Source organism: Salvelinus fontinalis, chromosome 7 (genome assembly GCF_029448725.1).
Source record: "Salvelinus fontinalis isolate EN_2023a chromosome 7, ASM2944872v1, whole genome shotgun sequence".
In the NCBI taxonomy this organism is placed as follows: Eukaryota; Metazoa; Chordata; class Actinopteri; order Salmoniformes; family Salmonidae; genus Salvelinus; species Salvelinus fontinalis.
Genome location: NC_074671.1, coordinates 46,480,600 through 46,505,332, shown reverse-complemented (window position 1 = coordinate 46,505,332; position 24,733 = coordinate 46,480,600). Strand labels below are relative to the sequence as shown.

At 46.0% G+C, this 24,733-nt stretch overlaps 1 protein-coding gene and 1 long non-coding RNA gene across 3 annotated transcripts; one reads left to right on the top strand and one right to left on the bottom strand.

Moving 5' to 3' along the window:
- Positions 1 to 24,733, bottom strand: LOC129859537 (follistatin-related protein 1-like). 2 transcript variants are annotated; one of them, XM_055929414.1, is made up of 11 exons: positions 24,597 to 24,732; positions 24,435 to 24,491; positions 9,122 to 9,223; positions 8,800 to 8,929; positions 8,496 to 8,531; positions 7,990 to 8,120; positions 7,103 to 7,221; positions 3,923 to 4,035; positions 3,202 to 3,312; positions 2,829 to 2,929; positions 1 to 1,996 (listed from the first exon to the last, which is right to left on the bottom strand). In XM_055929414.1, exons 1-11 carry the CDS (start codon positions 24,597 to 24,599, stop codon positions 1,955 to 1,957), a joined length of 945 nt encoding a protein of 314 aa, XP_055785389.1. In that variant the 5' UTR covers positions 24,600 to 24,732; the 3' UTR covers positions 1 to 1,954. The 2 variants fall into 2 exon arrangements, with proteins under 2 accessions (XP_055785389.1, XP_055785390.1); XM_055929415.1 differs by lacking the exon at positions 8,496 to 8,531 and having other exon boundaries at positions 24,597 to 24,733.
- On the top strand, positions 8,120 to 10,424 carry LOC129859538 (uncharacterized). Its single transcript, XR_008760188.1, has 2 exons — positions 8,120 to 8,650; positions 8,768 to 10,424. It is a non-coding gene; the product is annotated as an uncharacterized LOC129859538 (long non-coding RNA).

Here is a 24,733-nt window from a genome sequence, read left to right as displayed (position 1 = left end):
TACGTCTATTAAATGTATTTATTGACATGTATAAAGCTTGCATACCTTTTTGACAGTACAGTAGTGTTAATAATCAACAGGGAGTAAATGTTTTATTGAAAGTCTACTGTAACAGCGAACAACGTGAGCTGGTATTATTCTAAAAGTGAGACAATAAAACATTACAAACAAAAGAAACACAGGCTTTTAACTTCAATTAGACCATCCATTTGGCATGGTTTCATAGTGTCAGTCATTGCTCTAAGAGAACGACAGCAGGATGTCCCATAGGTCTTAGTGGAACATTTAAGGCACTGAATACCACACATTATAAAGACATTGAAATGAGATCCACCACATTCAAATATTGACATGCAGGACATACAGCTCTGAACAAAGGAAGGAAAGCTCAAGTCTAAGCTGTGAACCTACTTTCTAAAAGTTACGACACATACTGTACTTCAGGTATCTTGCATTTGAACTTTGGTTTAAGTAATGCCATCTAAAATGTGTTTTTTTGTGTGGTTGATTTGGCAGTTTTTCCCAATCCTTGTGCCTAACAAAGTCATCCAATCCAAGCACCTATATCCTGAGAGACCGACATGCGTCAGCTTCCAAAAGAAACGGATTGCAGTGCTGTTGGCAAAGCATGCACAGATGATGTATGTCTCAGACGGGACCAGACAATTGTGTATTTCAAACTAGTAGGAGGGACCCATAGCACTGGAGTACTTGTGTTATCAAGTACTATTAGTACTATTAGTTAGTCCATATCTGCAGCATCCTCAAAATATTTCCCCCTGAACATTCTACAATTCATCAACTTTATTGCTGGGTTTGAGGAGACACAGGCGTTATCACAAACAAACAAGCACCATCTATGTGTTTTGGTAGCCTGGATCCATACTGAATTCTTCAGTTTCACTTCACAATCCTAAAAAGTATCCAGGCTAGTGTTTTGGCATTAGATTCATTTTATGGCGTAATAACTCTACAACCTCATGATAGAAAAGCCATTTGTAAATAGATGAACAACATTACCTCATCAGTGTAGACACGTAAGCCTACAGGTTGAACCCTAGCATCATCGCTTTACCTTGAAAAAGCAGGAAACCCTGCACACATCTAATCATAGATTCTTGTCATATTGTTGGTGCATAGACAAGAAAATAGAGATGGTATACATGTTCTTGTCTAAGACTGAGTGCGGACCCTCTTCATTTTCCTTTTCCTAACAGATTGAACCCTGGCACCATCAGATGTTATGGGTCAGTCGGTTTTACTGTATATATTACAGATATGATATGAGAAGCTATACTGCCAGGAAAGTGTAATCGCACTGTAGATGGATTTACAATGGTATTCAGGTACATTTACAACTCAGCCATGTGTTCATCTTTCATGTGATTTACTGGCCCTATAAAATACCCAGGTGTCTGGAAGAGCATCCTGTAAGGTCAAAGCATCTGATTATGCTTTCTCGCTGGATTGCTTATCTCAATCCTCTGTGATGTGGTTGGGTATGTGACGTGGCCACTGTGAAGTCATTTTCTGCGAAAAGTAGTTCTTTACAACTTGTGCTTTCTTTATAGCTCCAATTCCCACACTCTTCTCTTTTCTACAGATGAGCTAATTTGACTGACAGAAACAACAACGAAAACAACAAATTAACTCAAATGAATACAAATATTAACCCACCACTAGGTGATGGGGATTCTTACCAAGGCTTGGGAGTGTTACTCAAATAGGATAACAGTACTGTGTTTGTAGGTACACACAAGTCTCCCCTCTACACAATAATATTATAATAGACATTGGTACAGTTTTTAAATCTTAATAATTCACATTGTAAAATATAAAAACTAAAAACAAGCGATGCATTTCTTTAGTAACAGTACAAGCTCCAAAGCTTCAGCCAGATAGTGTTTGTTGATGGTGGGACTGAAAGAGGGCTCTCTCTCTTTCTCTCTCTCTCTTAAATGTCCTTAGTGCTCACTTTCATCTTCTCCACAGTTTCCTAACAAAAGTTAAAGGAACAAGATTATTGGCTACTGTAGTACAAGTACAGTTATGATACACAGTGTATACAGCATGGTTTCATATCGTTTTTCCCTCTTTAAAATACATTAGCTGCTCTTGATCGAGCTTGCCTGACACAATGGAACCAATGAAATAGTCCCAAATGTGCAAACCCCGCCAATCTGGCACCTCAGGCAGGCTCAATCAAATGTGCCTAGTACTAAAAATAAAGCAAAACCTATGTCTGATGTACAGTAAAGATGCAGCCAAAAAGTGAGACATACCTAGAAGCATGGGCATGTAAACTATGACAAATATAGGCTCTGATTATTACAGTAATTGACTCATAAAGTTCTAAGTTCAGCTGTGTGTGTTGTATAAGTACACAGCCTCATTGACCTATACTGTTACTTAAAGGGGCAATCCACAATTGAAACAATAACACTTCTCAAGTGTTTCGGTTAAAAGCTGAGGGATGGGCTGGAGAAATGTACTGTAACAACTCTCAAATTCATAGACAGAGCTATGGATGTAAGGACAGACCATCCATGATATCAGAATTATAGTTTTAACCATGTTTTAAGGCGATACAATGTTTGTTTACACTTACTTTGCTCACAAACATTGGAGTAAAACAAGCTTATATGTTGGGTTCGGATGGAGTGTGACAGTTGAACTAAGCTCATGAGGCATTTACAAACTATACTCTTGAAGAATCAATGGGTACATATCCTTAATTTCTAAGTCCAAAAATTGATGTCGCAACTGCAGATTGCCCCTTTAACAAGTAGCAGTGAAACGTCATGTGCTGTTCAGGGTGCAAGACTAACCTGATGTTTGTTGAGCTCAGCCACTCTCCGTGTCCACTCCTCCTCTGTCATCTCCTGGTCAGCACCTTCAGTCTTCTCCACAGCAGGCACCTTATCTGTGCCTGCGGGGAGGGAGAGAGGAATAAAGAGAGAGAGAAAAAGAGAGAGAGAGAATAATAAACAGAGGAGGGGGTACAGAGGAAGCGAGACACAAGCCAATATGGACAGAGATAGAGAGTAGCAAAGAGAGAGATAAAGCGAGGGAACAAACATACATAAATAGAGAGAGTGAGAGAGAAAGAACATAACTAATCTAAGCGCAAAATCCCCTCACACAATGACCCAGATAAGTAAGGGCCTACTATAACGGCAGGTGTGAGACAGCTAGTCTCACCTTCGCAGGTCACAGCTGTGCAGACCCAGTTCCCACAGGCACAGACACAGCGGTTACACTCCACCTGAGTCTCTGCCCCGTCCTCATAGGTCTCATCCTCCAGGGCACACTCTACAGGAAGCAGGAAGTGGATAACAGGAAGTTAATGGACATCACAGGAAATTACATGTTGATCAGTAACAGCACAGTTTTCAAACCCAGAGATGAGAGTGGTCAATTCTTTCGGGAGCGCCTTCCGAAGCAGTCTCAACGGACCAGACCGGGTTTTGGGAAATCAGTAGGAGAAAATTCTTCCTTATTTGTACATTTTCTTTAAATCCTACAGTAGATTCGAGCCAATGTTTGAAGCTGAACATGTCATTACTACAACTTTGTGAAAGTGACAAACTGACACGTTTTCATTTTCGTAAAAAACAACTTTATATCGAAGGAATGCTTTTGATTTGATGACCTGCACATCGTTAGACCCGATGATGTGTTTCTGCGCATAACCTTAGATAGCCTACAAGCGTAATCTGGGATTTTGATTGGAGAAGCAGTTTATGGACATCTTCATGTATATTTTCTTTGGTAACAGTATTTTATTTATGAACGTGTCTTTTTTGGTGTGTTTTTAAAATGGTCTAATAATCAAATCACTTTTTTTTTTTAAACGTAAGGATTGAACATTGGACATAAAAAAAACATACCAGGAAGATACTGTATATGGTGTAAGTCTTACTTCTCTCTGGTGGGTTGAAGCCAGGCTTGAAGCAGTTTAGGAACTCATCGAAGCTCAACTTCCAGTCCGTGTTCTCATCTGAGAGCTCGATGAGCGCATCCACACACAGGCTCCTAGTGACCAACAGGAGAGGTGTGGGAATTAACAATAGGGCCAATAAGACACAGGAGGGAAATAGAGTAAAACAGACTACTGTTACCCTCATTTCACTGGAGCTATATACTGCGTTGACAAAACATTATTGAGTTGCACCCCAGCCCCTTTTGCCCTCAGAACAGCCTCAATTCGTAGGTGCATAGACTCTACAAGGTGTCGAATACATTCCACATGGTTGCTGTTGACTACAATGCTTCCCACAGTTTGTGTTAAGTTGGCTGGATGTCCTTTGGGTGGTGGATCATTCTTGATCCACACGGGAAACTGTTGAGCGTTGAAAAACCCAGCAGCGTTGCAGTTCTTGATGGGCAGTTCTGGGTATCTAGCCTTTTTAGGCTGAAGGGCAGCTCATGGCTGACTGACGACTCTCGACGCTCATGGCTGGCTGACGGCTCTCGACGCTCATGGCAGGCTGACGGCTCTCGACGCTCATGGCAGGCTGACGGCTCTCGAAGCTCATGGCTGGCTGACGGCTCTCGACGCTCATGGCAGGCTGACGGCTCTCGACGCTCATGGCAGGCTGACGGCTCTCGACGCTCATGGCAGGCTGACGGCTCTCGACGCTCATGGCAGGCTGACGGCTCTCGACGCTCATGGCAGGCTGACGGCTCTCGACGCTCATGGCAGGCTGACGGCTCTGGCTGCTCATGGCTCTCTGACGGCTCTGGCTGCTCATGGCTCTCTGACGGCTCTGGCTGCTCATGGCTCGCTGGCGGCTCTGGCAGATCCTGTCTGGTTGGCGGCTCTGGCAGATCCTGTCTGGTTGGCGGCTCTGGCAGATCCTGTCTGGTTGGCGGCTCTGGCAGATCCTGTCTGGTTGGCGGCTCTGGCAGATCCTGTCTGGTTGGCGGCTCTGGCAGATCCTGTCTGGTTGGCGGCTCTGGCAGATCCTGTCTGGCTGACGGCTCTAGCGGCTCCTGTCTGGCTGACGGCTCTAGCGGCTCCTGTCTGGCGGATGGCTCTGTAGGCTCATGGCAGACGGGCGGCTTTGCAGGCTCATGGCAGACGGGCGGCTTTGCAGGCTCATGGCAGACGGATGGCTCAGACGGCGCTGGGGAGACGGATGGCTCAGATGGCGCTGGGGAGACGGATGGCTCAGATGGCGCTGGGGAGACGGATGGCTCAGATGGCGCTGGGGAGACGGATGGCTCAGATGGCGCTGGGGAGACGGATGGCTCAGATGGCGCTGGGGAGACGGATGGCTCAGATGGCGCTGGGGAGACGGATGGCTCAGATGGCGCTGGGGAGACGGATGGCTCAGATGGCGCTGGGGAGACGGATGGCTCAGATGGCGCTGGGGAGACGGATGGCTCTGGCCGGATACGGTGCACTGTAGACCTGGTGCGTGGTGCCGGAACTGGAGGCACCGTGCTAATGACAAGCACCTTCCTACTAGTGCGGGGAGCAGGAACAGGGCACACTGTACTCTCAAAGCCTACTCTATCCCTGATGCGAGGTACCGGCACTGGTGACACCGGGCTGAGGACAAGCACATCAGGATTAGTAGGGGGAGAAGATACAGTATGTTCAGGGCTCTGAAGACGCACAGGTGGCTTAGTGCGTGGTGCCCGAACTGGAGGCACCGGGCTAGATACACGCACTACAGGGAGAGTGCGTGGAGGAGGAACAGGGCTCAGGATACGCACTGGTAGCCTAGTGCGTAGTGTAGACACTGTAGGTACTAGGCTGGGGCGGGGAGGTGGTGCCGGAAATACCGGACCGTGGAGGCGTACTGGCACTCTTGAGCATTGAACCCGCCCAACCTTACCTGGTTGAATGCTCCCGGTCGCCCGACCAGTGCGGGGAGGTGGAATAACCCGCACCGGCCTATGTAGGCGAACCGGGGAAACCATGCGTAAGGCCGGTGCCATGTATGCCGGCCCGAGGAGACGCACTGGAGACCAGACGCGTTGAGCCGGCCTCATGACACCTGGCTCAATACTCAATCTAGCCCTACCAGTGCGGGGAGGTGGAATAACCCGCACTGGGCTATGCACTCGTACAGGAGACACCGTGCGCTCTACTGCGTAACACGGCGCCTGCCCGTACTCCCGCTCTCCACGGTAAGCCTGGGAAGTGGGCGCAGGTCTCCTACCTGCCCTTGGCCCACTACCTCCTAGCCCCCCCCCAAGAAATTTTTGGGAATTACTTACGGGCTTTTCGGGCTTCCGTGCCAGACGCGTTCCCTCATAGCTCCGGTTCCTCTCTCCGGTAGCCTCTGCACTCCCCAGTGCCTCCAGCTGCTCCCATGGCTTTTCGGGCTTCCAGCCACGTCTCCTTGCTGCCTCCTTAAACCACCGCTCCTGGGCTTTAGCTGCCTCCCTCTCTTCCTGAGAACGGCGATTTTCTCCTGCCTTAGCCCAGGGACCTTCTCCATTCATTATCTGTTCCCATGTCCAGAAATCCTTGTTTTTCTCCTGTCCTTTACTCCGTTTATTTTTCCCTTGCCGCTTGGTCTTAGCGTGGTGGGTGATTCTGTAATGGCTTGTGCTCTCCTCATCCTCGGATGAGGTGAGGAGAGAAGGATCTTCAGACCAATACGCAGCATTTGGGAAATAAGCCATCTTTATTATAAATACGATGGCCACACGAAACGAAACAAAACACTTTCAAACTACAAAACAAGAAAACGACGTTGACGAAACCTGAACATAAACTTACATAACTAAACATAAACTTACGTACAGGAAACAGACGACATCGAAACGAAACGAAACAAACGCTACAGTCCCATGTGGTACGAACATACATACAGACACAGGAAACAATCACCCACAAACAAACAGTGAGAATGCCCTACCTAAATATGACTCTTGATTAGAGGAAAACGCAAACCACCTGCCTCTAATCAAGAGCCATACCAGGCAAACCAAAACCAACATAGAAACAGAAAACATAGAATGCCCACCCAACCTCACGTCCTGACCAACTAACACACATAACAACTAACATAAATAGGTCAGGAACGTGACAGACGAGTGACAACTGTGCGCTACTGACTCTGGGCCAGTGGTCGGGGCTCACCTGAGCAGGCGGTTGTTCTCCTCGTCGGCATATGAGGTAATGTTGATGGCTGTTTCGTTGTGCTGGAGGAACTTAAGGAACTCAGTGGAATCCAGCTGGGAGTCTCCATTGTCATAGTCCTGTAGGAATATTCATTCATACATTTTTATTTTGAGCCTATGAGAATGCAGGAGATGTTTTTTTTTTTTTTAAAGGAGTGCAGTTCCACCACTCTTTAGTATGATTATTTTTGCTTTGTGGAGTATGAAAATAAATGGTGGAGATGACCATCAGAGCTCTATGGGCTTTCTGTGAGAAGTGTTAACCACACAGGCAAACAGTGGGAGATGATATTGACTCTTTGGGGGGCCAGAGCAGGAGAGCTGTTGCATAACTGCTGTTATGTGTTCAAGTGCTGGGCAGTGGGAAGAATGTTAAACAGTCTGTTCTTGCTGTGGGGCCTTTTCTATGCTGTGAAGCTTGGCCCACAGAACAAACCAAAAAAAACGAACTGACAGAAGGGGGAGAACTCGGTGAACTTTCAACAGATTCTGTCTCAGTAGAGCTGCTGCAAGTGAAATGTATCATTCTGCTGCTTACGGAGTCATTAAGTAGTCCATACATGCTAACGGATTGTAATCTTAGCCGTTTTATTAAGATGAGGACAGAGGAGGACTTTCTAGAAGTACAGGACTAGAAATAAATACAACTCCATTCCACTTTAAATAATGTGAGCTGTTCGGTACTTTCCCCTGCAGTTTTCCATTATTTTACAGCAATAGTTAAACTATGAAAGTATCATTACCTCTCCACACACACACACACACACACACACACACAGACACACAACCACACACACCTAACCACCCACCCACCCAACCCCACAAACACGCACAAGTCCGACCTACCTTGAAGTACTTGAGCAGGGTGTCGGAGAAGTTGGAGCCCTTGGCGAACCAGCCGTCGGGGACCACCTCATTCTGTAGCCACTGGATGACCCGGCTGCGCAACTCGTTCCTGTTGGCCAGGTAGCACACGACTACACAGGCAGAGAGGGAGAGAGTAGAGAGGGTCAGTACTGCAGACAGCTGAATGATTATACAGACTCGCTCATATTTACTGCGTGTTTTTACTGGAACTAAATATGTGAGAGTACTGCTGTTTGTGTGTGTGTGTGTGTGTGTGTGTGTGTGTGTGTGTGTGTTAGGGGGGCTGGGTGTGAGTGTGTATGTGTGTGTTTCCCTTGAGCGCATAGCTGTCGTGTGATAGTGTAAAGGAATATCCAACAGTGTATCTTCCACATCTTCCACATGCATGCAAGGATGGTATAAAATGAACATACTGCTATTATTAATCAATTATTCATTAACCTCTCTGAGACAATGGGCCTCATGACCTTGAGCAGTATACTTACTTGGGCTAGCAGCAACAGCTTTGTCTGTCTTTTTCTCTGAAAGAAATCACAGCACAATCAAAACAACTGCAAACACTTCGCTTAATCTCCTCTTTATTGCAGAATGTTCCTTAGAACACAGAAATAGAACTCCCAGAACAGATGTTCCATTCAAGGTAATGCTCTGTGATGGGAAGAGCAGCAGTCATATTGAGTGTACATATGTGTTTCATTGAAATGTGCATGGTCTGAGGGGCTTTGTCCATTCTAGTAATACATTTCTATGCCTTAAGACAACCCAGGGATTATTTTCAGGGTCCCCTACCTTCACAGTGTCCGTCGTGGTACACCTGGATCTTGAGGCCGGTCAGGCAGGCGTCGCGGTGGAGCTCACAGTGGTTCCGGTACGTCTTACCATTACTGCCACACACAGAGCGCTTGTGAGGTTTGCATTGCTGAAGACAGAGAGAGAGAGTACACATGTTTTCAATCTGTGCAGTGAGACATTTGGTTTTTGCCAGGAAGGTGTATGTGTGTGTGCATGTGTGTGGGTGGGTGTGTATGCGCGCATGCATGCTCGTAAGTGTATATGTGTTTGTGTGAGCGCGTGCATGCATGCCTGTGTGTGTGTATAGGCTAAGACTCACCTCGATGCACAGGCAGGAAGGTTCCCCTTTCTCTGTCACAGCACACTCCCTGCCAGCCCCACAGAATACATTGGCACACACCTTGGACTTGCTCTTCCCCTCCTACAGGGACACAGAGACACAGAAGACATGGGAGATTATACAGCTGATGCCTTCTACTTGTGTGATGATGTCTATAAACACAAATTAACATCTCCTCCCGCAAAGAAATTGAGATTACATGACACTTCTTACATGCATTCTTCTAATCTACATGATCAGAAAGATACAAGGAAACACTAAGGAAATTCACAAGAATTAACAATAATAAGTAATAGGGAAGGGTCCTTCTTTACTGCCGTAAGTAAACTACAGAGCGATCTCATTGAAGGTGGGTATCGCCATCTAGTGTTGACTAAAATAGCTAGATTTACAGGTATAACATTTGACCGGAATGCAATCATTTTAGGTTTATTTGAGCAATATGCATTATTATACAGCTCCTGAGTAATGTTAGATTTGGAAAAAGGGTGATTTTACTGGAACCTGGTCTACTTGGCTTGAGTCAGATAACATTGTATTTGTAAAGACTGCACAATTAAATCAATAAAATAATATAATATTATTGACATTGATAATTTTCTGCTGTGATCACAAGTAAATGACCACATTTTACTCACTGGCGTATAAGACAGACAGACAGACAGACAGACAGACAGACAGACAGAGAGACAGACAGACAGACAGACAGACAGACAGACAGACAGACAGACAGACAGACAGACAGACAGACAGACAGACAGACAGACATGAAGGCTGTCACTAGATGGCGAAATGCCCTTCACTTCCTAGCGGTAGGGTTTTCTAATGTGTATACCATTACTGTAACACCCTGATCTGGTTCACCTGTCCTTGTGAATGTTTCCACCCCATTATTGTTTCCACCCCTCACTTATTATCCCCGGTGTATATATCCCTGTATTTCGTGTCTCTCTGTGCCAGTTTATCTTGTTTGTCAACCAGCGGTTTTCCTTGCTCCTACTTTTCCCCAGTCTCTGTTTCTAGTCCTCCTGGTTTCGACACTTGCCTGTCCTAACTCCAAACCCGCCTGCCTGACCACTCTGCCTGTTCTGACTACCAGCCTGCCTATCCCCTTGTGCTGTTTTGGACTCGGATCTAGTTTCTGACCCCTGCCTGGCCTGACCTCGAGACTGCCTATCGCCTGGTACTGTTTGGACTCTGACCTGGTTGATGAACTCTCGCCTGTCCCCGACCTGCCTTTGCCTACTCCCTTTGTTATAATAAAAATCGGAGCTCCACCATCTGCCTCCAGTGTCTGCATTTGGGTCTCACCTTGTGCCCTTATAATTATGTTCTGTTTCAGATGTCTTGATATACAGTATGTTACATTTTAAGAAACACTACGTCATTTCAATATATATCGATTTTTACACTCAAACACATACACAGCAACATTGAGAGAGAGAAGTGTGTTGCCCCTTTTGTCTGCTATCTAAATCCCCCAGACTGCTTTCCAGACCCTCAGTTGCAGTTGGAAGTCTGAACAGCCCGTTGACCTGTGACCTTTCATTCACAGCGAGGGCCGCTAAGCCACAGTGACTTTAGCATAACAATGTTTCGGCAAATGCCCTCCCACACGCATAGTGACACATGTTCTCTCAGCCAACGCAGTCAGACAAAAGACACCCACAATTTTATAGGGCAGATGGTAGACAGACAGACACTGGAATAATATGTCATGGAGTGTCCAGGTGACTGAAGAACACAAACAAACCCACACATACACTACCGTTCAAAAGTTTGGGGTCACTTAGAAATGTCCTTGTTTTTGAAAGAAAAGATAATTTTTTGTCCATTTAAATAACATAAAAATCATCAGAAATACAGTGTAGACATTGTTAATGTTGTAAATGACTATTGTAGCTGGAAACGGCTGATTTTTTAAAATGGAATATCTACATAGGCGTACAGAGGCCCATTATCATCAACCATCACTCTTGTGTTCCAATGGCACATTGTGTTAGCTAATCCAAGTTTATCATTTTAAAAGGCTAATTGAGCATTAGAAAACCCTGCAATTATGTTAACACAGCTGAAAACTGTTGTTCTGATTAAAGAAGCAATAAAACTGGCCCTCTTAAGAGTAGTTGAGTATCTGCAGCATCAGCATTTGTGGGTTTACAGGCTCAAAATGGCCTGAAACTCGTCAGTCTATTCTTGTTCTGTGAAATTAAGGCTATTCCATGAGAGAAATTGCCAAGAAACTGAAGATCTCGTACAACGCTCTGTACTACTCCCTTCACAGAACAGCGCAAACTGGCTCTAACCAGAAAAGAAAGAGGAGTGGGAGACCACGGTGCACAACTGAGGAAGAGGACAAGTACATTAGAGTTTCTAGTTTGAGAAAGCGACACCTCACAAGTCCTCAACTGGCAGCTCCATTAAATAGTACCCGCAAAACACCAGTCTCAACGTCAACAGTGAAGAGGCGACTCCGGAATGCTGGTCTTCTAGGCAGAGTTACAACGAAAAAGCCATATCTCAGACTGGACAATAAAAATAAGATGGGCAAAAGAACACAGACACTGGACAGAGGAATATTGGAAAAAAGTGTTATGGACAGAAAAATCTAAGTTTGAGGTGTTCGGATCACAAAGAAGAACCTTCGTGAGATGCAGAAAAAATGAAAAGATGCTGGAGGAGTGCTTGACGCCATTTGTCAAGCATGGTGGAGGCAATGTGATGGTCTGGGAGTGCTTTGGTGGTGGTAAAGTGGGAGATTTGTAATGGGTAAAAGGGATATTGAAGAAGGAAGGCTATCACTCCATTTTGCAACGCCATGTCATACCCTGTGGATGGAGCTTAATTGGAGCCAATTTCCTCCTACAACAGGACAATGACCCAAAGCACAGCTCCAAACTATGAAACTATGCAAGATTTATTTAGTGAAGAAGCAGTCAGCTGGTATTCTGTCTATAATAGAGTGGCCAGCACAGTCACTGAATCTCAACCCTATTGAGCTGTTGTGGGAGCAGCTTGACCGTATGGTACGTAAGAATTGCCCATCCATCCAACTTGTGAGAGGTGCTTCAGGAAGCATGGGGTGAAATCTCAGTTTACCTCAACAAATTGACAACTACAATCGTAAAGGTCTGCAAGGCTGTAATTGCTGCAAATGGAGGATTCTCTGACGAAAGCAAAGTTTGAAGGACACAAATATTATTTAAATGAAAAATCATTATTTATAACCTTGTCAACGTCTTGACTATATTTGCTATTCATTTTGCAACTCATTTCATGTATGTTTTCCCGGAAAACAAGGACATTTCTAAGTGACCCAAAACTTTGGAACGGTAGTGTATATAACATATGGCACCAATATGTTATTATATTTTCTATGCATATATGAGGGGGCTCCAATGGGGTACCATGTATAGACTGTAGCCTGGTGTCACAGATATGACAGGCATGACTGAGGGTCAGAGAGCACCAGCTGCCTGAGCCTTGTGACCCCCGACCTCTCACCATTGATATTTTGGGGTATTTTATTAGGATCCCCATTAGGGTCCACACGGCCACAGCTACTCTTCCTGCCAGGCCGCACAGCCCTACACAGCCCTACTTCCCGGGAAATGATTAGTAACAATCATAAGTATCTGCTGGTATGTCACTGCTTAGCTGGCATGTGTTTTTAGATTTTCACAGACAAAAGATATGAAGCCTTGTGTAATCTCTCTCTCTATATATCCCTCCTTATAGAGACATAATCACTCTTTTATACATAAGCTAAACAATCAAGAGGGTTTGCAGTTTTTTGATTCTATTGGTTCCATTGAGCTAGGCAAGCCCAATCAAACCCAACATTTGAAATTCTCTTGAATACTATTTGAACCTAGGCCTGACCCACACATGCACGCACTGGCATGTACAGTATGTGCACACTATAGCACGCAGTCACACACACACTGTACAATATGCAGGTCAGGCCGAGACCCCCTGTCTCAGGCATGTTATTTTCATTAGTCCACGTGAAGACTTGGCAGGGTCGGTCCACAGGCCAAGAACTGATGGTAAAAAATACTTTCATCTTCGAGCTGTCTAACAGAGGAGCTGTACACACATCAACACACACACACACACACAGACTTGAACACACACACAGATTTGCATTCTCAGCTGGAGTGTCTGGTCTGGTCTGGACTGACTTCTCTCTCTGTGTGCCCAGAGGGAGATGGATAGCATGAGTGGAAGACAACAAGAAGAAAGACACTTCAGGGAAACGAGGGCGCAAACATTCCCCTGCAGAGCCAAGATGAGGAATTTGGGAGCATGTCCAACCTGTGACTCTCCCATCCAATCCTAACTTGTTTTATAGGGCAAAGTCAAGACACTGAAAAAAGAAAGCTGTAAGTCAGGGGCATACCAAACCAATCATGGCTTTAATAGCGCTAGAAGAACCAATCAGTTGGGGAGAGAGCCTTCCATCTGTTTTCCAAGGAACCTCGTTTCTAAATGACCTACTTATCTGAGTATAACTTAACTCCGGTTAACCCCAAATGCGACACTCTCTCATTGACCTAATACCAAAATCCCTCACTTTTTGGTATTATTTTTCGTGGACAGATTTTGGGCAGAGTAAATGCTCACGCATCGCCTCTTCCTCTCTGGTGTATCCAGTACTGAGACCCATAACAGAGACGGAAAAGGAAGCGAGACACCCAATCGCTGTTTTTTTCCCAGTTTTTTTTTCTGGTTCAATGAAAGTCACTGAACTAACTAGACCAGACCCAGCTGCTATTGCATTGGTGTCTATGGGAGACTGACAACTTTTCCCCCAATGGTAAACGGCCTGAGTGAACTATGTTTATTTATCCACCATCTTTGCCCATATGGCTCAAACAAAGGAAGTGAGTGTGAATGGACTGTGAGCAAAACATAACGGGTACACAATTCTACACCACACTGCCTACATGGCTTTCACAATAAAAAAAATGGCTGGCTCCACCAGCACCTTCTGAGGTGACTCAGGGGAAGATGCTAAAATGGCTACACAGGTATAACTGCTTCTGCTATTTATTTCACAGCTGCTTTGGATTTTTTTGGAGGGAGAGGCCTAGAAGGGGCCAGGCAGGAAAGAACACACAGGGAACAGTGATTACTTTAGCAGAGAGACAGACAGCAAACACGGGCCTGGTCTGGTCACTCCACAGGGTGAGGAGAGCAACTGTGTTCTCCAACGGTGGTAAATATTCAAACCAGTGCCAAGACTAAAACTCCATAATTGAGTTTGGGATGTACTGTAGTGTGGATGACCACGACTTACACTAAACTATGACTAATGACTATACATTGTCAGACAACCAAAAGGTCAATTTATTGGATATATGTTGGATAATGGTATTTTACAGACAGAATGAACTATAAGGCCAACACTGAGTTTCTGTGAGGTTCATACCAGCAACACAGAGAGTTACTAGAGACCAGTAGGTCTCAAACACAGGAAGTGAGTGTGGACGGACTGTGAGCAAAACACAATGAGTGCACAATTCTGCACAACAGTGAGTGATCCCTTTGGAGAGACCTTCCAGCGCCCAGCTGTAGACAAGAAACAGACCTAGTCCCAAAAACAAACAAACACGGTTTTCTTCGATTCAAACAAAGGAAGTGTCACTGATAAACAACAATGTTAAGGTTTGAGTTATAATAACCTATTACTGTATTTAGGTCATTAAGATGTCATATTGGAAGAAAATACTCTCTCCTTTCTGTTCTGTGTGTGTGTGTGTGTGTGTGTGTGTGTGTGTGTGTGTGTGTGTGTGTGTGTGTGTGTGTGTGTGTGTGTGTGTGTGTGTGTGTGTGTGTGTGTGTGTGTGTGTGTGTGTGTGTGTGTGTGTGTGTGTGTGTGTGTGTGTGTGTGTGTGTGTGTGCTTATGCATGGACTCCTTTGGATGAGTAATGGAAAGATACCGTTCAACGACAAACCAAAGTCACACCCTAGGTGTAACTTCAAGATCCTTCGTCATCAAAGCTTCAAAAGACTTGACATAAAATGTAATTGCCGATGTCATACTTTTCTTTGAAAGCCAGTAAAAAGGCTGTAGAGGCTGATTATACTCTATGACTAATCTTCCCAGCTGGCTGACTGCTGAGACCTTTAATTCTGAGGTGCTTCCAGAAGAGGAGTGTGTGTAATGTCTATACTTCATAACACACCAAGACCCAAATCAGAGGACCCACAGTGGACTGAACATATGAGTCACATTAGTCCTTTGCAATCAGACCAAAAAAGAATCGAGATGGAGGCACAGGAAATGTTGTTTTTGTACCGTAGCCCTGTCTCATGTAAGGCTATGTCTGTGGCTATTGGGGAAGGGGGCCTTATACATCTAAACAGAAGGACAAACAGCAAAGAAAGGCCTCTTGTCTCCCTGCAGAGAGAATATACAGGTAACTGCCAACGTAGTATCTTAATAGAGCCAGAACAGTTTCAAAGCACCTCAGCATGAATTCTACAAGTATCTGGAACTCTATTGGAGGCATGCGACACCATTCTTCCACGAGAAATTCCACCATTTGGTGTTTCGTTGCCGGTGGTGGAAAACGCTGTGTTAGGCGCCAATCCAGAATCTCCCATAAGTGTTCAATTGGGTTTAGATATGTTGACTGAGACAGCCATGGTGTATGGTTTACATTGTTTTCATGCTCGTCAAACCATTCAGTGACCACTCGTGCCCCGTGGATGGGGGCATTGTCATCTAATGGGGGCATAGCCATGGTAGCCAAAATAATGTTGCCCCTGGCTAGCCGTAAAAAAACTACTATGCCGTCTGGTTGGATAATATAAGGAACTTTAAATGATTTACACTTTTAATGTTGATACTTAAGTACATTTTAGGAATTACATTTTACTTTTGATACCTAAGTATGCTTAAAACCAAATACTTGTTGACTCTTAATTAAGTAGTATTTTACTCGGTGACTTTCACCTTTACTTGAGTCATTGATTATCCTTGATTTTTCCAGCAATTACGTTCCATACAGCACATAACTTGAACTACATGTACAGTGAGGGAAAAAAGTATTTGATCCCCTGCTGATTTTGTACGCTTGCCCACTGACAAAGAAATGATCAGTCTATAATTTTAATGGTAGGTTTATTTGAACAGTGAGAGACAGAATATCAACAAAAAAATCCAGAAAAACGCATGTCAAAAATGTTTTTAAATTGATTTGCATTTTAATGAGGGAAATAAGTATTTGACGCCTCTGCAAAACATGACAAGGCAAAACCCTTGTTGGCAATCACAGAGGTCAGACGTTTCTTGTAGTTGGCCACCAGGTTTGCACACATCTCAGGAGGGATTTTGTCCCACTCCTCTTTGCAGATCTTCTTCAAGTCATTAAGGGTTCGAGGCTGACGTTTGGCAACTCGAACCTTCAGCTCCCTCCACAGATTCTCTATGGGATTAAGGTCTGGAGACAGGCTAGGCCACTCCAGGACCTTAATGTGCTTCTTCTTGAGCCACTCCTTTGTTGCCTTGGCCGTGTGTTTTGGGTCATTGTCATGCTGGAATACCCATCCACGACCCATTTTCAATACCCTGGCTGAGGGAAGGAGGTTTTCACCCAAGATTTGACGGTACATGGCCCCGTCCATCGTCCCTTTGATGCGGTGAAGTTGTCCTGTCCCCTTAGCAGAAAAACACCCCCAAAGCATAATGTTTCCACCTCCATGTTTGACGGTGGGGATGGCATTCCTCCTCCTCCAAACACGGCAAGTTGAGTTGATGCCAAAGAACTCCATTTTGGTCTCATCTGACCACAACACATTCACCCAGTTGTCCTCTGAATCATTCAGATGTTCATTGGCAAACTTCAGACGGGCATGTATATGTGCTTTCTTGAGCAGGGGGACCTTGTGGGCGCTGCAGGATTTCAGTCCTTCACGGCGTAGTGTGTTACCAATTGTTTTCTTGATGACTATGGTTCCAGCTGCCTTGAGATCATTGACAAGATCCTCCTGTGTAGTTCTGGGCTGATTCCTCACCGTTCTCATGATCATTGCAACTCCATGAGGTGAGATCTTGCATGGAGCCCCAGGCTGAGGGAGATTGACAGTTCTTTTGTGTTTCTTCCATTTGCGAATAATCACAGAAACTGTTGTCACCTTCTCACCAAGCTGCTTGGCGATGGTCTTGTAGCCCATTCCAGCCTTGTGTAGGTCTACAATCTTGTCCCTGACATCCCTGGAGAGCTCTTTGGTCTTGGCCATGGTGGAGAGTTTGGAATCTGATTGATTGATTGCTTCTGTGGACAGGTATCTTTTATACAGGTAAGAAACTGAGATTAGGAGCACTCCCTTTAAGAGTGTGCTCCTAATCTCCGTTCGTTACCTGTATGAAAGACACCTGGGATGCCAGAAATCTTTCTGATTGAGAGGGGGTCAAATACTTATTTCCCTCATTAAAATGCAAATCAATTTATAACATTTTTGACATGCGTTTTTCTGGATATTTTTGTTGTTATTCTGTCTCTCACTGTTCAAATAAACCTACCATTAAAATTATAGACTGATCATTTCTTTGTCGGAGAGGAGAGAAGGATCGAAAGACCAAAATGCAGCGGGTTGTGAATACATAATGAATTTTAATAAACAAGACGAAACTAAACACACGAAGAACACTTGATACTTTACAAAACAACAAAACGAAGTAAACAGACCTGGACACGAACTTACATACAACGTGAAGAACGCACGAACAGGAACAGACTACAAATACCTAACGACAATGAAACAGTCCCGTATGGTGCGCACATACACTGACACGGAAGACAATCACCCACAAACAAACAGTGAGAACACCCTACCTTAATATGACTCTCAATTAGAGGAAAACGCAAAACACCTGCCTCTAATTAAGAGCCATACCAGGCAACCCAAAACCAACATAGAAACAGAAAACATAGACTGCCCACCCAAAACTCACGCCCTGACCATCACACACAAAACAACAGAAAACAGGTCAGGAACGTGACAGAACCCCCCCCCTCAAGGTGCGAACGCCGGGCGCACCAGCACAAAGTCCAGGGGAGGGTCTGGGTGGGCATCTGACCACGGTGGTGGCTCAGGCTCCGGACGCTGTCCCCACACCACCATAGTCACTCCCCGCTTCTGTATCCCCCTCCCAATGACCACCCTCCAACTAAAACCACCTAAATGAAGGGGCAGCACCGGGATAAGGGGCAGCACCGGGATAAGGGGCAGCACCGGGATAAGGGGCAGCACCGGGATAAGGGGCGGCAGGTCCTGGCTGAGGGACTCTGGCAGGTCCGGGCTGAGGGACTCTGGCAGGTCCGGGCTGAGGGACTCTGGCAGGTCCGGGCTGAGGGACTCTGGCAGGTCCGGGCTGAGGGACTCTGGCAGGTCCGGGCTGAGGGACTCTGGCAGGTCCGGGCTGAGGGACTCTGGCAGGTCCGGACTGAGTGGCAGCTCATGACTGTAGGGCAGCTCATGACTGTAGGGCAGCTCATGACTGTAGGGCAGCTCATGACTGTAGGGCAGCTCTGACAGCTCCTGACTGGCTGGCGTCTCTGGCAGCTCCTGACTGGCTGACGTCTCTGGCAGCTCCTGACTGGCTGACGGCTCTAGCGGCTCCTGACTGGCTGACGGCTCTAATGGCTCGTGGCAGACGGACGGCTCAGAAGGCGCTGTGCAGACGGACGGCTCAGACGGCGCTGGGCAGACAGATGGCTCAGACGGCGCTGGGCAGACAGATGGCTCAGACGGCGCTGGGCAGACAGATGGCTCAGACGGCGCTGGGCAGACAGATGGCTCAGACGGCGCTGGGCAGACAGGCAGTGCAGAAGGCGTTGGGCAGACGGCCGACTCTGCCCTGCTGAGGCGCACAGTAGGCCTGGTGCGTGGTGCCGGAACTGGAGGTACCGGGATGACGGCACGCACTTCAAGGCTAGTGCGGGGAGCAGGGACAGGGCACACTGACTTCTCGAAGCGCACTATAGGCCTGGTGCGTGGTACCGGAACTGGAGGTACCGGGCTGAGGGCACGCACCTCCGGGCGAGTGCGGGGAGAAGGAACAGTGCGTACAGGGCTCTGGAGACGCACAGATGGCTTAGTGCGTGGTGCCGGAACTGGAGGCACTGGGCTGGAGACACGCACCATAGGAAGAGTGCGTGGAGGAGGAACAGGGCTCTTAAAACGCACTGGAAGCCTGGTGCGTGGTGTAGGCACTGGTGGTACTGGGCTGGGGCGAGGAGGTAGCGCCGGAAATACCGGACCGTGTAGGCGTACTGGCTCCCTTGAGCACTGAGCCTGCCCAACCTTACCTGGTTGCATGCTCCCCGTAGCCCGTCCAGTGCGGGTTATTCCACCTCCCCGCACTGGACGGGCTACGGGGAGCATGCAACCAGGTAAGGTTGGGCAGGCTCAGTGCTCAAGGGAGCCAGTGTGTTGTGTTGGCGAACCGGGGACACCATGCGTAAGGCTGGTGCCATGTAAGCCGGCCCAAGGAGACGTACTGGTGGCCAGATATGTAGGGCCGGCCTCATGACATTTGGCTCAATGCCCAATCTAGCCCTACCAGTGCGGGGAGGTGGAATAACCCACACTGGGCTATGCACCCGTACAGGAGACACCGTGCGCTCTACTGCGTAACATGGTGTCTGCCCGTACTCCCGCTCTCCACGGTTAGCCTGGGAAGTGGGCGCAGGTCTCCTACCTGCCCTCGGCCCACTACCTCTTACCCCCCCCCCCAAGAAATTTTTGGGTAGTACTTGCGGGCTTCCAGCCTTGCTTCCGTGCTGCCTCCTCATAACGTCGCCTCTCCGCTTTCGCTGCCTCCAGCTCCGCTTTGGGGCGGCGACACTCCACTGGCTCTGCCCAGGGTCCTTTACCGTCCAGGATCTCTTCCCATGTCCAATCCTCCTTTTCCCACTGCTGCTGTTGTTGCTGTCCGTTAACCCGCTGCTTGATCTGGGTTTGGTGGGTGATTCTGTGGGTGTCGTAATCCTCCTCCTCAAACGAGGAGAGGAGAGAAGGATCGAAAGACCAAAATGCAGCGGGTTGTGAATACATAATGAATTTTAATAAACAAGACGAAACTAAACACACGAAGAACACTTGATACTTTACAAAACAACAAAACGAAGTAAACAGACCTGGACACGAACTTACATACAACGTGAAGAACGCACGAACAGGAACAGACTACAAATACCTAACGACAATGAAACAGTCCCGTATGGTGCGCACATACACTGACACGGAAGACAATCACCCACAAACAAACAGTGAGAACACCCTACCTTAATATGACTCTCAATTAGAGGAAAACGCAAAACACCTGCCTCTAATTAAGAGCCATACCAGGCAACCCAAAACCAACATAGAAACAGAAAACATAGACTGCCCACCCAAAACTCACGCCCTGACCATCACACACAAAACAACAGAAAACAGGTCAGGAACGTGACAAGAGCGAGTGACGTCACCGATTGAAACGCTATTAGCGCGCTAAATAGCTAGCCGTTTCACATCGGTTACACGTCTGAATTTGCAGTGTCCTAGCTGCTGCTGTAGAACTTATTCTCTTTATTTGTCTGTCGCTCTAAAATTAGCATTTAAATAATTCCATGCATTTAAATTAGAATATTGGTAGATGCATTTGCATCATGCATTATGTATTAAAAGCTTTCATTCATGAGATCTTGGAGGGGTTATAAATTCCACAGCATTCCACAGGATCGCATTCATTATTTGATGGTCTCTGACAAATTCAGGAGAGAGGAAGTTCAAATTCATTCATAAATTCATTCATTTACAGATTCATTCATTAATTCATTCACCGTATTAAAAGTGATTGGTTTAGATAGAGCGTCTCGTTCCTAACGGCTGTTTGAACCAATAAAAGCCAAGGTGATGTCATGAGCAAAAAGGCGGGCTCTAACAGCCTAATCAGCCTATAGCCTTATTGTTTCAAGTTCATTCTCATGCTAGGTGAATGTCATTACATTGCTTCTCTCATCCACCCAAAAGCCTTGTATATACCATCTCCCATAAATCCTTGGGAAGCTCAGTCCATTCAACTCCTCTCCCCCGTCCTCCCACCCTCTTTCCCCGGCTAGTCTCTCGACTAACTCTCATCGCCTATATCACTCTCTCCCACTCTTGTTTCTCACTTCTTCATCCCACTCTCTCTCTCTCTCCCACCCACTTTCTTCCTCCCTCCTGTCTCAATCTCTTCTTTTTCTGTCTATAACTCATCTCCCTCTACCCCCTCTCTTCCTGGCTAGTCTTGGCTGGTGCTGAGTGGTGTCATGGCAGAACGGGCTTGTTCCTGTGCTGCTCTGTGCAGGCGGAGAGGGTGAGCTAATGGCTGACAGATGTTTAGAGGAGGAGGAGAAGGAGACACACTCTAGGAAAAGGCATGCATTCTTAAGCAGAGCACTGTTCCAATCACACACTCTTGAGGAGGGCCAAGCTAGCACACTTAATAAACGTATAAACTGCCATGAACAGCTATAAACACCTATAGACCATTGTGTTAATACAAGACAACCTTGCTGTAAATAGCCTTTCTGCACTGCAAGGTTGTGTTTATCAGTTGGCGGTTATGCACTCATTTGTGCTGTGTTCCTTATCAGCCGTCCAGGCAACAGCTTCAGTCATCCAGATCACATTTTGAGACTAATTGCCCCCTCTAATAGGGCTAGAAATCGTCTGGTTTTCTCTCTGTCTCCTTCTCTCTCTCCCTTTTTTCTCTCTCGCTCTATGAATCTGGGAAACATGCCAGCCAGGGAGAGAGCGAAAACTAGGCAGAGACAAAAGATAAAGAAAGAGAGGGGGAAACCTTAAACTGGCATAAAACACAGTGAAAAACATAAATATGTCCCTTAATGAGCTTCACAAGCTGCTCTGTGTAGGAGAGCAAACAAGCGTTTCCACTGAGGGCATTGAGGATGGCTCTGAAGTAGTGCCAGAAGTGAGGGAATGGGTGCACTGCACCACACCACACGCCTGTCAACCACAACACACACACACACACAATAACCATGTTCACAAAACAAGAAGGAAGAAGGGAGGGAGAGAGAGAGAGGCAGTTGGATCTCCTCATTGTCTAAGGCGCATTTGGCTCCTCAGCCATCACACATGCCTGTCAGATCCCAGCCTGCTCCACTCTGACCCCTAAACCATGAACCCTGGCCTTCAATGTAGGACCGGCCCAAAGGACATACAGCAGTAAATTCAGTCTGGTGAAGGACAAACAGCCACCATGGCTCATATCACCATTATGGGCATCATGGTACTGCCTATAATGCTTGCTTTTAGATTACAGAAGGACTGTGCTACCAGTCAGTAGCTGGTATCTAAAGCTATTTTTCTTTCAGACAACAGTCAAAGGTTATGGAGCTATGCCCTACTTCCAACAACACATTGATTTTCCATTCTGAAATCGATAGAAAATGGCCCTGTCTGTGTATCCTTTTTCAAAGGCCTTTGCAACAAATACAGCTTTTAGTTTGACAGATTTGACATGTATTCCTCTAGTGCCGTTACATGTTCATGTCCAGGGTTGGATAACTCAGTCCCTCAGGCTGACTGGGAATGAACTAACAGGGCCTGGGAGGGCATGGATGAAGCAGGACAAACTGTGCACAGCTGAGACCATGTTGACACTCCGTGTCCACACTAACAGATTACAACTGAAATGAGGACATCTGAAATACTAACCTAGTTTCTGCTTTTGGAGCAGCATGTTTTTAAAAAACATATTCAATGATACTCATTCACTACTATGGTATTCAAAAAGTCAACATTGCCGTTGCTGTCTGCGCCACTGTATAACCTGGAGGGAAACAGGTAGGAAAGGAGGCTGGCTTTGAAATGAACCTTCAGAAATCTAAACCAACAACTGGAATATCCAGACAGACAGAGCAACATGATTGAACACAGCAACCACTTTTCCTCTTTCTTCCTTGTCATGACTGCATGTCTTTGGATGTTGAGGTCTCGGGCATGTTCTCTGACTCAGTGTACATGAGCAGCTAGATGAGGATATAGACACACACAGGCACACACACACACACACATACATCCAAATATAGAAGATGTGGCCCCAGGGCTGTAGATGAAAAGACTGACACATCTGTCATCTGCGTTTGTCAACACCTAAGAGCTGCCACGCTGTGTATTTCACAGCTGTTTAAACAGGTAGAGATGGGTTAAAAAACACACACACAAATACCTAGTCTAAAAAAAACACCTGGAGTCTTTCATTGCAGGGAACTGGTAGTGTGTGTATGTGTGTGTGTGTGTGTGTGTGTGTGTGTGTGTGTGTGTGTGTGTGTGTGTGTGTGTGTGTGTGTGTGTGTGTGTGTGTGTGTGTGTGTGTGTGTGTGTGTGTGCGCACGCATGCCTACGTTTGTGCATGTGTGTGTGTGGGCGTGCACGCTTGCCTATCTGCAGTGCTTGTGTGTGTGTGGTTGAGGTGTGACAACAAGAAAATTCCAATTGTCTGTTATATTGGTCTATTTTCTCTGAGACCATCAATCACCTCTCTGGCCACCACAGCACAAGACCAGTTCATTAAGAAGTGCCATGAACATAGCCAGAGCCTCCAACATGTCAACAACACTACACTGGTGGTCAATGACCAAAGTGGCCACCTCTACAAACAAGTGTGAACAACTGTTCCTGCATGGCAACCAATCAGAAGTAGTTTACAGGAAACTACCCCCCCCCCCCCCCCCCCCAAAAAAAAAAAAAAAACTCTAAAAAACTATGCTGAAGTGAAGTACATTCAACAGCAGTGATCAGGATTTGCTTGATGTAAATGGCAGGCATACAGCACGTTAATTATCTTCTAATGTTCTCTAAAATATATTACATATCAAGTATGTGTTATAAAGACGTTTCATAGAGATACTGACGGTTTGGAGCTAATTAGAATAGGCTGCTATTTCATTGGCACATAATGTACACACAACATGCACTCGAAGGCACTGGTTTGGTGAACGTTGACATTGCATCTTTGAAGTTGGACAGATGTGCAAGGCTCTGCCTCTTCTTTTCTGAACTCTTTGTCTTCTTTAAATTACTGTGTACACGTACACACATCAGACGGTCCGAAGTTAAATTGACCAATCAGACAAGCACGTTACTGTTGGATTATGTACAATAGCCAAATAATGAAAAAGTATACAGTTGAAAAAAAAGGAAAACATTCGTTTGTCAACAGACTAATCGTCCTCTAGAGCGTATATATTTTTTTACATCTAAATAATAAAAAGCATTTACCTCGGCATGACAGCAAACGACTGCGACTAGTAGACATAAAAGGACACTTCGGAACATCTGCAGAGAAAACAAATAACACAGTGACCGCTTGACAGTCAAAACAAAACTGAAGAAACTTAAGTATTGATGAAAACTAAGATGTCCTTTTTTCCGAAAACTTACCATGTTAGCGGGTGATGACCCAAAGGCAGAGGAAAGACGGCAGTGTTCAGACCGAGACAAAGGAGGATAGGAAAATTAGATTGGCGAAATTTGAGCACCACGAAGGAATTTCCCCCGTCTGTCTCCCCCCTCTCTGA